At 39.4% G+C, this 13,140-nt stretch overlaps 1 protein-coding gene across 9 annotated transcripts in view; it reads left to right on the plus strand.

Annotated features, from left to right (window-relative positions):
* The window catches only part of LOC134535580 (very long chain fatty acid elongase AAEL008004-like), a 349,726-nt gene that overhangs the window by 322,667 nt on the left and 13,919 nt on the right, over window positions 1-13,140 (plus strand). For all 9 annotated transcript variants that reach the window (XM_063374783.1, XM_063374781.1, XM_063374780.1 and 6 more), the window contains 2 exons: window positions 9,343-9,399; window positions 10,219-10,324. In XM_063374783.1, the coding sequence (XP_063230853.1) occupies window positions 9,343-9,399; window positions 10,219-10,324 (163 nt within the window). The remainder of the gene's footprint in view (window positions 1-9,342; window positions 9,400-10,218; window positions 10,325-13,140) is intronic.

Raw genomic sequence — 13,140 nt, forward strand, 5'->3', positions numbered from 1 at the left:
CAGGCAGTAGGCCGACAGGCACTAGGCAGAAAAATTGAAAATTTATTTCGCCTGAAATATGTCTTAACTCTGGCAACAGGCACTAGGCCGACAGGCACTAGGCCGACAGGCACTAGGCCGACAGGCAGTAGGCCGAAAATTCTAATATTTATATCACTGGGAATATGTCTTAACTCTGGCAACAGGCACTAGGCCGACAGGCACTAGGCCGAAAGGCACTAGGCCGACAGGCACTAGGCCGAAAGGCACTAGGCCGACAGGCACTAGGCCGAAAGGCACTAGGCCGACAGGCACTTGGCCGAAAGGCATTAGGTCGACAGGCACTAGGCCGAAAGGCACTAGGCCGAAATTTCGGCCAAATGACTTTCGGCCTAGTGACTGCTACCCTCTTAGACTCGCAGCAATCTAGCCAAATATCATTGGTGCTGATGAAGCAAAAGACCGTTGGAGCCAATGGCTGTTGGAGCCAATGACTTTTGGAGCCAAAAGACTGTTGGAGTCAATGACTGATGGAGCCAATGTCTGTTGGAGCCAATGACTAATGGAAATAAAAACTGTTGGATTCATAGACTGTTGGAGACATTATATCCTAACTTATCATTGCCGATCGCATCCTACCGAGTTGAATGAACGAGAGAGAATGTGCCACCTTTTCGTTAAATGAGCCTTGATTTTATAGAATTTCCGTCCAAACGTGCTATGTTCTCATTAAATGCCTGTCCTGTGTGAACGAAGCGTAGTCGTTGTGTGTACATTGCGTATATTGCGTACATTGCATACATTGCATGTACTTTGCGTACGTTGCGTGTACTTTGCGTGTACTGTGCGTCAATTGCGAGAACATTACGTGTTCGTTCCGTTTTCTGTGTGTACGTTCCGTTTCCTGTGTGTACTATTTCTTCATTTTTTTCCTGCGTGTAATTTGCATGTATTGTGCGAACATTGCGTTCATTGCGTGTTGGAGCTTTGGATATAAAGGCGCGAAATGTTTTGCCTTTTCATTTTCGGTGCTTCCAAATGTGCTGCATTTCGATGATGGTGCTTCCAAATGTGCTGCCTTTTCGTTGTCGGTGCTTCCAAATGTGCTTCCTTTTCGTTGTCGGTGCTTCCAAATGTGCTGTCTTTCGTTGTCGGTGCTTCCAAATGTGCTGCATTTTCGTTGGCGGTGCGTCCAAAATGTGGTGCCTTTTTTATGATGGTGCCTCTATTTTTAATGTTGTTTTGACTTTAGTATTATAGTAAATTGTTCTTGATTTGACTTGCGTATTATTTCATCCGGTGCATGTATATAAGCGAGTCCTAGACAGCAGGACGCTCAGTTTGTTACTGTCGTCGACGGTGTAAAGATCACCTAGATTATTTCATCTGGTGCATAAGTCGCGTAATTACCTGTTCTTGCGAACTCGATGGCATGTATACCGACTTTAACGTCGAACTCGATGGACGTTGTACCATAAACTACGGGAACCTTGACGTCAGCGACGACAATGGTGGGACAGATCCCGTTGACAACCACGACGACGTCAACATTGGAGGAGATTTCAACAGATGTGATACCACCAGCAGAAGATTGCTTAATGACTACAGAGCTGTATGTGCAGGAATCCACGACGATCGACGATACGACCACGATGGAGACTTCAATGGATGCTGATTTGACAATTAGCGAACATCGGTGCTGTTACTGCGACAAGATTTTCTCAAACAACAGCAATGCTCGACGACACGAGAGGAGCGAATGTGCCAAGAACCTATATCGTAAAATTTTTGTTTGTGAGAAATGTCATAAGCAGTTCGGCAGAAAAGATAATATGAAAACGCACATAAAGGCATGCAAAGGTCCTGCTGTGCGGCAGAAAGTAAAGGTTTCGGCGCAACAACGATTCATCGATGTGCATAAGAGTATGCCTGGAAATGGTACTACTGTTGCAACGCCTGTATCTAGATCAGGTCTGAAAGACTCGTCTTTATCACCACGGTATCCTTGCAGCTACTGTGATACGTCGTTCGCATTTTCCCATGATGCATGAAGCCATGAGTGGAGCAAATGCACGAATAATCCTTCTCGCATGAAATTTCGCTGTGATGAGTGCCTTAAATGGTTTACTCGAATTGACAGTTTGCGACATCATGCGCAAAAATGTAAAGGTGGAGTCTGTGTTCCTACTGCTGAACTACCTGCCGACATTTCGACTCCTCGCTTTAGATTGGAGACACGAAAGCGTACAACCAAAAAAACGGACGCCTAGCAACCGATTGTTATGACGTCTGAACATGGAACTAAACCTAAGACTGTGTTCGGAGCATTACAAGTGAACGATAATGGCTTCTACTTGGCGCAGCCTGCATTTCGTGGAACGTTGAAAGACTACTAATATCTAAATACGTTTAGTGAGACGAAGGACATTTGTAATTTTCTTGACGATATCAGACAGAACATAATCAATCAGCTTACTGATGACGTAGCAACAAACGGACCTTTGAAGTATAACTTGTGGTTGGACTGTTTATATGGAAAGCCATATCCGTTCGATGACAAAGTGAAGAAGTGTGCATTCAAGACATCGGCTGCAGTAATTTACAGTTCTGACGATGTGAAGCAAACTAGTATTAAAAACGGTATCCAGAAAATCTGTCAAGAAGAGGAGGACTATGTCTGTAAAGTTTATGGTTGGTCTCTGTCTAGTATAAGCCAATTGGAGCTATGAATTAGTCATTTCACGCCTATGCAGGGCTAAATATTTAAAATATTGATGGCTTTCGCAAGTGATCCTGTAGTAGGATAGAAATTGTGTAATAAATATTATGTTTGTGAAAGCACTTGAGGTGTTTTATTTACGAACCTGTCATTATTGTGGTATTTTTTAAATTAAAGTTGTTTTTTATCGGTCAGGGATCGAACCAAGTTTAGAATAAATAATTTCCATAATGAGTAATTTTTTTTTTAAAATTTTGCAATTTTTCTCGAATTTCTAGCAATAAATTAACGGATTTTCAAGATGGCGACCATAACACGATTTGCAACATTAATAGGATCCAATATGGTGGTCGTAACGTAAAGTGTAACGATGACATCGTACTTAAACCAGTAGGTGGGCGTAATAAAACAAGCAACATTTATATAATCCAATATGACGACCATAACAATAAGTGCAACAGTGGTTTTTAAGATTTGTTATTATTTAAATCGATTATTTAATTTTTTTTATAAATTTTGAAATTTTTTCCCGATTTTCTAACATAAGAATTACGATTTTTCAAGATGGCGGTCATGACATCATACTAGGTGACGATATATACTTTGACATAAGTGGCGGGGGTCAGTCTGTCAGCAGCCACCTCGGGGGGAAGGATCAGTCGCCATTTATTTTGCCCGCACCAGGTTCGAACCGAGGACTCCGAGCTCCGTGTCGTAAAAGTTTGTTTTGGAAATATTTTTATTAAATTTTTATTATTTTAATTTTTTTATAAATTTTAAATTTTTTTTCATTAAAATCGGATAGTAAATATAAGATGGCGACCGTAACGATAATTGCAACAGTGACGTAATAATCCAAGATGGCGGTCATGGTATCCTTATTCATAGTAATGGCTTATCGGAGGCTGTAGACATGGATGCTTAAGCCAGTTTTAGGAATTTTCAGCTGCTGGGATTTTTAAGGAATAAAACGGGGAATTTTTCTTCAAAACGGGAATTTTTGAGTTCTTTTTTATCATTTTTGAGGAATTTTTGAGTCAAAAATGGCCGTCGTGACGACACAATCCAATATGGCGGACGGGCAATCACAATCCACGCGCCGGTGCCAGATCTCGGACATACATTTACAACTACTCACGCCTGCACCAGTCTTGCATTTGGTCTTGCGTGAGTTAGTCTTTGACTTGATGGAGCTGGCTCGACGAGCCCCCAGTCCTAATTTCATCTTTGCCTTAATGATTTTAGAAACGCCCCACGTTGCGATTTTCTCTCCTAGTCCCGCGTTCGACGATTTACTTATATCTTCGGCTTCCTGTGCCAATATCTCGTCGGCCCGGTGTCTGGATTCAAGATCCTTGCTTAATGAATATGCGATATCGTGCTGCTTGCACTTTTCGTCAAAAGAATTAATACCCACGTCACCACGAGCTAACTTTTTCGCTAGTTTAGTGCCGCAGCCGCAGAATCTGTAGCCGGGAATGTGTAGCTCGAATGGTAGATTGTTTATCAGCGAATTCACGAGCCCTGCACCGATGTGTTTTTTGTTCTTACCTCTTCGAGTCATAACGCACAACTGACCAGAAAATATAAATGTGTTTGATTTTATACAATTATTTTCAGTACAATGCAGGTCGTCATGCAAGACGTGTGTTTGCGCGTGCGCATTACGCAAGACGATGTATTTAGTGCGCGTGAAACACGACATGGCTTACTGTTGCCTTCTGCTGTACGTTGCATAATGGCGGGTCCGTCCAACTGCGGCAAAACGTGCGTTCTGCTGAGTTTACTGAATGAGCCAAACGTTCTTCGGTTCGAGAACGTTTACTTGTATTCCAAGTCGTTGCAACAGCCAAAGTACGAGCGTCTAGCTACTGTTCTAAGCTCGGTGGATGGTCTGGAGTATTTTCCATTTAATGATAATGCGGATGTGGTACCTCCAAACGAAACAAAAACCAATTCCGTGTATATTTTCGATGATGTAATGTGCGAGAAACAAGGCATACTACAAGAGTACTTTTCCATGGGCAGACACTCCAAGGTAGGCTGTGTTTACCTGTGTCAGATGTACAGTCGTATTCCAAAACATCTCCTACGAGACAACGCAAATGTCATAGTACTTTTTCGCATGGATGAACTTAATCCATGCCACGCTTATGACGATCACGTAAACACCGACATGACATTCCAGGAATTCAAAGACATGTGGTCCTTGTGTTGGAAAGAAGAACACGGAATCCTAGTTATACTCGAAGACTGGCCTCTATATAAGGGTAGGTACAGACGAGGTTTCGATCAGTTTATCGTCAAACATGAGTCATAGCATTTCGAAATTCGGTCGTAGCAGTCGAGACTTACATACTGCTCTCAAGTCTCATGACGGCGATATCCGCAAATACATTATACTACTGGCTCAAAACGTAGACAGTGTAAAAAAGGAATTACTAGAGTATCTCGTTGCCATCGACCAGCGTGTGGAAGCCTCGGATTCTCGCATTCGCGACATGATTGAAGTATCGAAGGCACAAAGACGTGACGATCTGAGGACTTTTCAAAGTAGTCTGAAAGCATCAATATCTCACTTGTCAACAAATTCAAATTTAACCAAACACAAGAAAGAAGTTTCTGCGAACGAATAAAGAAGTATAAAAGGAGGTCTTGCAATAAGTTTTCAGCCAGTACCATGTCGGACCTGGCCGTTGACCTTCATCGAGCTATATAGTCTGTTCGTGAAAAATATTTACTTGCTAGACGAACCAGACTTGCACGTGAGATGGTAAATGAGGAGATATTTAAACCAATCACTAGTCGCCTCGACGAACTTAAAAACAAGGAAGAACAAGCCATCATTGTGAAGACAGAAGTTGAAGATGAAATGCCGACTGTAAAGAAGAGAAAGTATGAAACAGATTGAGAAGAAGAGGACTTAACAAGTACAGAGTCCCTGCACAAGAAAAAAATACCGAAAAAGGGACATCAAGTTAATGCAATGGTCCGACCATACCTGATATCGTTTACGAGCCGGAATAATGACACGACCTACGGAGTGTACAGAAAACATAATAAGTGGTTCCTCGGTGCTAAAGAAATAGACTTTCTACCAGGAAATATGATGCGCGTAGAGAAGTTCAAAAACGCGCGGGACTCCGGGTCTGTACGAATTGCTGTTTCGCAGGGAGCCTAAAGGATATTCTCACAAAGACTGACAAGAGTACAAAAAACTGCTAGAGCTAACCAATGCACATTTTCGCGATAACGATCCAGATGGTGGTGTATAGGATAAAGACGAAGATCATGAAAAAATCGACATTCTCGCTAATCTCTACAGTGAAATAACGATACATGATGAAGGTTTAAAAAAGCTAGAAAGTGATCAGGTATTTGACTATGTATATTGGGACGACCCCAATAAATTAGTTGATATTCTTAGAATTCTACATGCTTCGCTTAGTGTGGGAAACTATTCGCACATCAACGAAAGAGTCTCCATACTTGAAGAACTGAGGGAAGCCGGCTACATACAATGAGTCGAACCGGAATCGCTCGCGAACTTCATGCTCCTGCTAGACGGAAATACCTTCGTCGCAAAGTCGTAGTTCGTGGAAACGATGATTTATTCCAGGCAGACCTTGTTGAGATGATGCCGTATTCCCGATTGAATAAAGGTTTCAAGTACATGTTGACAGTTATCGATGTTTATAGCAAGTTCGCTTGGGCGAGACCTGTAAAATCAAAGACTGCAACTGAAGTAGCCAAGGCCATGAACAATATTTTGCGTGATGGACGTGTACCGTCGCACGTGCAAACAGACCTCGGGAAAGAATTCTACAATGCAACCTTCAAGGCTTTGATGAAGAAGTATGGCATCAAACACTACTCTACATTTAGTAACGTCAAAGCCTCCGTTGTCGAAAGGTTTAACAGAACTTTGCGTTCCAAGATGTGGTGGCAGTTCACGGCTAACGGAAATTACAAGTGGCTTGACATCTCGCCGAAACTAATAAGCGAGTAATTCCACGGTGCATTCTACCACGAAAATGAAGCCAAAGGACGTAACGGACAATCGCCTTCTTCAAACAGTGTTTTCCAACACGAAGAAGAAAGATCCACGAAAGCGTAAAGCTAACGCCGGTGACATTGTAAATATCTCCAAGCAGAAAGGTATCTTCGAGAAAGGTTTCACTGCGAACTGGAGTCCTGAACTTTTCCATGTGACACATGTTTGTGAATCAGAGCCTAGGACCTACTACCTCGAAGATTTGGACCACAAACCTATCCATGGCGGCTTCTATGCCGAAGAGATTCAGCCTACGTTGTATCCCGATATGTACTTGGTGGAGAAGATTATAAAACGATGAAAAGGACGGTCCTACGTCAAGTAGTGGGGCTTTCCACCTCGCTTTAATTCGTGGGTGGCTGATGCGGAAATCGAGGCATCCAAAAGGCTTTAGTATTTTGACTGTGATTTTTTTTGTACTTGTAGTAGTGTAGTATGTATGTAATAAAAGTTTTTTTAAAAGAACTTGCGGTGTTTATATTTTCTCAAACCTGTCACTTAAGTAATACTTTTTTAAAATATTTAAGTTGTTTTGTATCGGCCAGGGATCGAACCAAGGACCTTAGTGGATCTAATCAATCATTATATAGATTACAAAATTTTTGTAATGAATTTTGAACTTTTTCCCGAATCTTTAGCATTAAAATTACGAATTTCCATTATGGTGGTCTTGATGTCTGATAGGATGATGGTAGTAGAGGATTTAAAGTCTCTTTACGAATGTTTAACATGGTTTATTGAAATTATTATTTTCCATAAAATTAAACATTATTGCATCGATCGGGTATTGAACCGAGGACAGGAATCGATCGATTCAATATGTAAATTAATAAGCGATTTATTGAATGAATTTTGGAACTTTTCCCGATTTTCTAGCTAAATAATTACACAATTCAAAGATGGCGGCCAAATGACAAGATGGCGGGTGTAACAGCAATAATAATAAATTATTACTGCACTCTAGCGGATAAGAATTAAACTAACACGGCGTCAGTGCACTCTCGCCGACGATACAATGATGATGGCTTCCAGCATCGAAGACAAGATGGCGGACATGATGTCATACTAGGTGACGATATATATGAATGGCAAAAAGTGGTGGGGGTCAGTATGCCAGCATCCACTGTGAGGGTTGGATCGGTCGCCATTTTTATTTTTTTGCCCTCACCGGGTTCAACCGAGGACTCCGAAATCCCTGTCGTAAAAGTACATTTTTTTATTATTTTTTATTAAAATTTTATTTAATTAATTTTTTTATAAATTTTAATTTTTTTTATTGAAATCGGATAATAAATAAAAAAGTTAAAGATGGCGACCGTAACGGAAACTGCAACGGTGGCGCCATATATCAAAATGGCGGATAACACAATGCCGGAATGTTCGAGAAAACAAAATTACGTCATCCAAGATGGCGGATCCAAAATGGCGCCCGTGATATACTTGTCCCGTTACGCTGTGTCCCGTTGCGCCGTGCCCCGTTACGCGGTGTCCCGTTACGCTCATCACAATCCAATATGGCGCACACCGGCTCTCGGCTCCACATCCTGCATCCTGGCGCCGGAGGAACTATTATAATTATACTACTGTATGTGTATGTTCATAGACGAAATTATGATACAAAATTATTAAAATGTCTGAATAACTCTTTTTTATATATGTTTATTAATACCAAATGAATACATATAAAAATGGAACTTTATGTTATGTGCGTTTTCTTTAGTGATGCATTTAGCATTATTTTCCTTGGAAGCAGGTCATGTAATACTTAAGTCAGCCATTTATTAATTGATTACGAAAAAAAAACTGCAGTTATAAGAATATTCCGTTGTGAGGTAGAGTTTATACATACATACTTAAATTTTTATATACCTGACAAGAGGACACGATTAACCGTAAGCTGCAGATTATTTTGTTTGAAGTCACCAATACATCATCAGCCCCAGAAAATTGCTGCTAAAGTTTAATTTAATAATCCCCGACGGTCTTCAAAAGGCGAAATTAAGATTGCACATTCAAGAGCCAGGTCGTTGTCTTCAAGAGTTAACTATTTATGTTGAGTATGCCAGCAATCTCTTTATGAGGATTTGCCTGGAAATGTAATAATGTCTTTAATTGTTCTTCAAGAATTGCTGCTGACTGGTTCAGTATTATTATTAATGGGCGATGATAATTCGGGTTTTCAGAGTTAACATTAACATTTTTATACTTTGATTATATTACATGGGCTTAACGATTCAATTAATATTACATTAAGTTTTCGTGTTTGAAAAAAAATTTATAAATTAAAAATTTGATATAATTTTCTTTCAAAAGGCAAGCAATCAGAAGTAACATCAAACATAAAAATACACTGAGCAAATTTTTTTTCTCTATTTTTCAATGTGGGCTGATTTAAAATGCTAATTCATGGTTCCGGCGCGTGGTTTCACAAAGAGCATTGAAGTTTCTCCATCGGAGCTGTCATTGCCACGATGACTGATAATAAAACTGGCCACTTTTCATAGCGGCGCGCCGAATTCAACGACTACGACTGTACGATGACGCTGCCAATTCTGTTGGACGTAACGGCTCTCGTTCTGTGTGATTGCAGATGGCGAATGCGTGCTGGTGCTACATGATGTGTAAAGTGGTTGAGCTTCTGGACACGGTAAGAAGACAAATCTCTCGCAATTAATTTAAGTCATAACATTTAGCCTTGAGAATTAATAAACTTTATTTTTTTTCTTGGTTAATACACCATCATATAATTTTTTTCGCAAAAAGCAAATGTACATTAGTGTAAATTAAAAAATCTTTTTTTCTATATTTCTAGAAAACATGTTAAAGTAAAATAAAATGGACGTATAAAATGGAAGAAAAAAACGCAATCTTTGGGTTCAGAAATTTTCAATACATTTCTTTTATTTAATTTCCTAAAATATATTTCGATAAAACATAAAATATAAATAATTTGATTCAGTCGAACCTGAAATTACAGATTGACAGAGATTCTAACCCTGAACTTCTCGCATAAAATTTGGCGCTTCGACCTACTATGTCTTCGAGGTTGGCTCCACCGATGAAATGCGTTTCTTAGTACCATTATAGGGATGGTGCTTCTTTAAATTAAGTAGAAAACCTTCCATTAACTAGTTTCGGCCTCTAAATACTTTTATAATAATTACAAGATTGAGCATTATTTTGTAGATTTTTTATGAATACATTTTACATTTTTAAAATAAAGTTTATGTTTTGAGTTGATCTTGGAGTCAAATATGATCGTGGTTTCATACTTCGAAGTTATTTTCCGATATCAAGGTTAACCAAGATGGTGGCGTTGATGTCATAAATCCAATATGGGGGACGGGGATTGATCCCTCGGGTCCACAATCCGCATCCACCGGGAGAAACAAACAACGCTTAAATAGAAGTTTGAAGAACATGTGGATTGATTATGGGCATGTCCGAGTCTTTGCTTTGTCTGCAGGTGTTCTTCGTCCTGAGAAAGAAGAACCGCCAGATATCGTACCTGCACCTGTACCACCACACGCTGATGCCTGTCTGCGGATGGATCGGAGTGAAGTTCCTCCCAGGTAGATAGGCGGCTTTTTTTTATAGTTAGAAACAAACATTAATGTTTAAGGCAGTGAAAATAGACGAAACTGCCAACAAGACATTCAGTAATCACATTCTACGAGAATCACATTGAAATAATCACAGAATTGTCGGGAGATGGCATTCTGTGACGTACATAGTTGAAGTCACTTTCCACCTCAACATATTGCAACACCCATATAATTACGAAAACGGTGCTTTCACCTGGCCTGATACGTATGAATTAGAAATTTTAATCGTTAAACACAATCACTTCCACAGTCCACTTAAACAGTTTATACAGTCCCACTTAAACTTCAACAGCTACACTTGACCTAATGTGTTGGTTGTCCCGCAAACACGGTGCGACCATCACTTGAAAAAAAAGCTTCTTCACGCAGTGTTTATGTATAAAAGCAAGCATGTCCAGCCCCTGGAAATTACCGATTGCCACAAGTTCACGGGGGAAAATACTATTAAAACAGCGTAACCACGAATTAATCTTACCAAAAGAGATACACCTAACGTAGTCTCACAAACACAAAAAGTAACGGAAGGTTTATCAGATGCTAATCCAGAGGTAACCCACGAGAAGGACAAAATTCTATTTAGTAAACATTATACATAGATACAAACAAAGTTTTCTCTAAATAATTTAATCGACTGGACAATACAAAAGTGTTAAAAACATCTGTAGCCCAAATACCTAGTGCTTGTTTGTTATAACAGCAATTAAGTATTGAAAAATTATTTTTATTCGACTCTGCATTGATTCTGATTGATTGCTGATTCTTGGTTTTGTTTTAAAAAAGCGACGATAAATGACGGCCAACGTCATTAAGAATATCTCATTATGACCACTTTTTATCGTAATGAAGTTCTCGGAAGGCTTCAAAAGTGTGGTCATCCATGGCCACTTCCAACAGAAACATGACTCATCAATAATGTATAAAACACTATAAAAATTATTTCTCTGAAACAGCAAAAGTTTTTTTTTATGAAAAATAAAATATTATTTAAAATGTGCACTATTGCAAAGTAAATTTGCTGCAAAATATTTTTTTTAAGCAAAACCTATGAACAGTGAGTGGATGAGTAGAGACGAAAATTTTTTCAGAGAGCTTAATGAAGGTTTTGTGCTCAGATGGAAACGATAAGTGCAACGATCAGGAGAGGGGCTTCGATGGTGAATAGGGGGAATGGGTCGAGGAATGAGGATCTCGATAGATTGTTTAAACTATAGCATACTTGCATACTTGCGCACCCATTAATTTTCACAATTGAAAACTTGCACACTAGCATATTGTAGTTTGCACAATTGTATACCTGCATAATTGCACACCTGTATACCTACACACTTGCAAACTCACACACTTGCCTAATTGTACATTTGCACAATTGCACACTTGCATACTTGTATACTTGTACACTTACATACTTTTCAAACTTCCACATTGCATGCTTGTGCACTTACATTCTTACTTAATTCCATAACGGCGCGCTCTTATATTTGCTTATTCGAATACTTGCAAGAAGTGAACATTATACATTCTTATACCTCTGTCTGTGAAGTTTCAGTCGTAACTTGTGTGACGGCAAATACAGCAATGTATTTTCTATTTTTATTAATATAAATTTTCTATAAGAATCAAGACATCAGTGCTATAAAATACCCATTATAAACACTTTCTAATGGTGGAGTAAGATACTATTGCTATAAAATAAAGCTTAGGTTTCATGCAAAATTATTATTATTTTATATATAATTAACGTCTTGCCGAAAATGAGGTAATCAGAGAGAGTGACAGTGAAAGTCAGGGAATGAATCGGCCATGGCCTAAGAGTGAGGAATTATCTCAGCATTTGCCGGAAATGATTTCAGGAAGCAGTGGGAAACCGAAACTACAGATCGCAGCCTATAAATCGAACACGGGTCCTTTGGAAAGTGAATAAGGTGTCATACTACTATGCCGCCTTGCTTCATTCTATTATTAACTAGATAATACAAGAAATAAGTCGAATATAAATTTTTTTATTCATAATATGCATATTCATCATCAAATGCTTCTAGCTTGTGGCCGAGTCACCAAAGTAACATTCCTCCACATTTTTATGTCGATCCACTAATACTCCTCCATCACACAGTTTCTTTCTCCTACTCTCTGCACCTCTTCAACTATCTGCTCTTTACACCTCCTCCTTGGTCTTCCTTGGGGCCTTCTTCCCTTGTACTTCAACTCCGTCACATTCCTAGGTCACCTCTCTTTTCCCATTGTCCGTAAATGACTAACACCAACTCATTCTGGCTTTATCCACGATAAAGCAAGAATGATATGTCTTGTACTCCTGTTCTTGCTTTCATTAAGCCTTGCAAGTTCATAGTATGAGATTTATTTAATTTACATTGATGGTTTGTATAGTGCAAGACGTTGGCACGAATCGTAACGCCATCAACCGTACGCCAAACGCTTGTGAGCACAACGGAGTTAGTCTGCGATGGTATCACGGCTAGCCAACCAACTTGCGTGACTGACTACCTTGCGTAGGCTGCGTGCCTTGAACAAGGGAGACCATTATTTCTGGAAGCTTAGGTCAAGGACGTAGATTACCTTGCGCAATTCCGTTGCCAACACATACCATTTATTTTAACTTTGGAACATGATAACTTATTATAAGTTGCAGCTTTCAGTAACATTTGCGAAATTGAAGTTTTCGATACATACTGTGTCTGAATTCGACCAACAAACTTCAGTTGCAGTTTATCCCGAAAAACGTTTGAAATATAAACACGATATTCTTATTCCTGTTGAAGGCA

The sequence above is a fragment of the Bacillus rossius genome, chromosome 8, assembly GCF_032445375.1.
Source record: "Bacillus rossius redtenbacheri isolate Brsri chromosome 8, Brsri_v3, whole genome shotgun sequence".
Taxonomy (NCBI): domain Eukaryota; kingdom Metazoa; phylum Arthropoda; class Insecta; order Phasmatodea; family Bacillidae; genus Bacillus; species Bacillus rossius.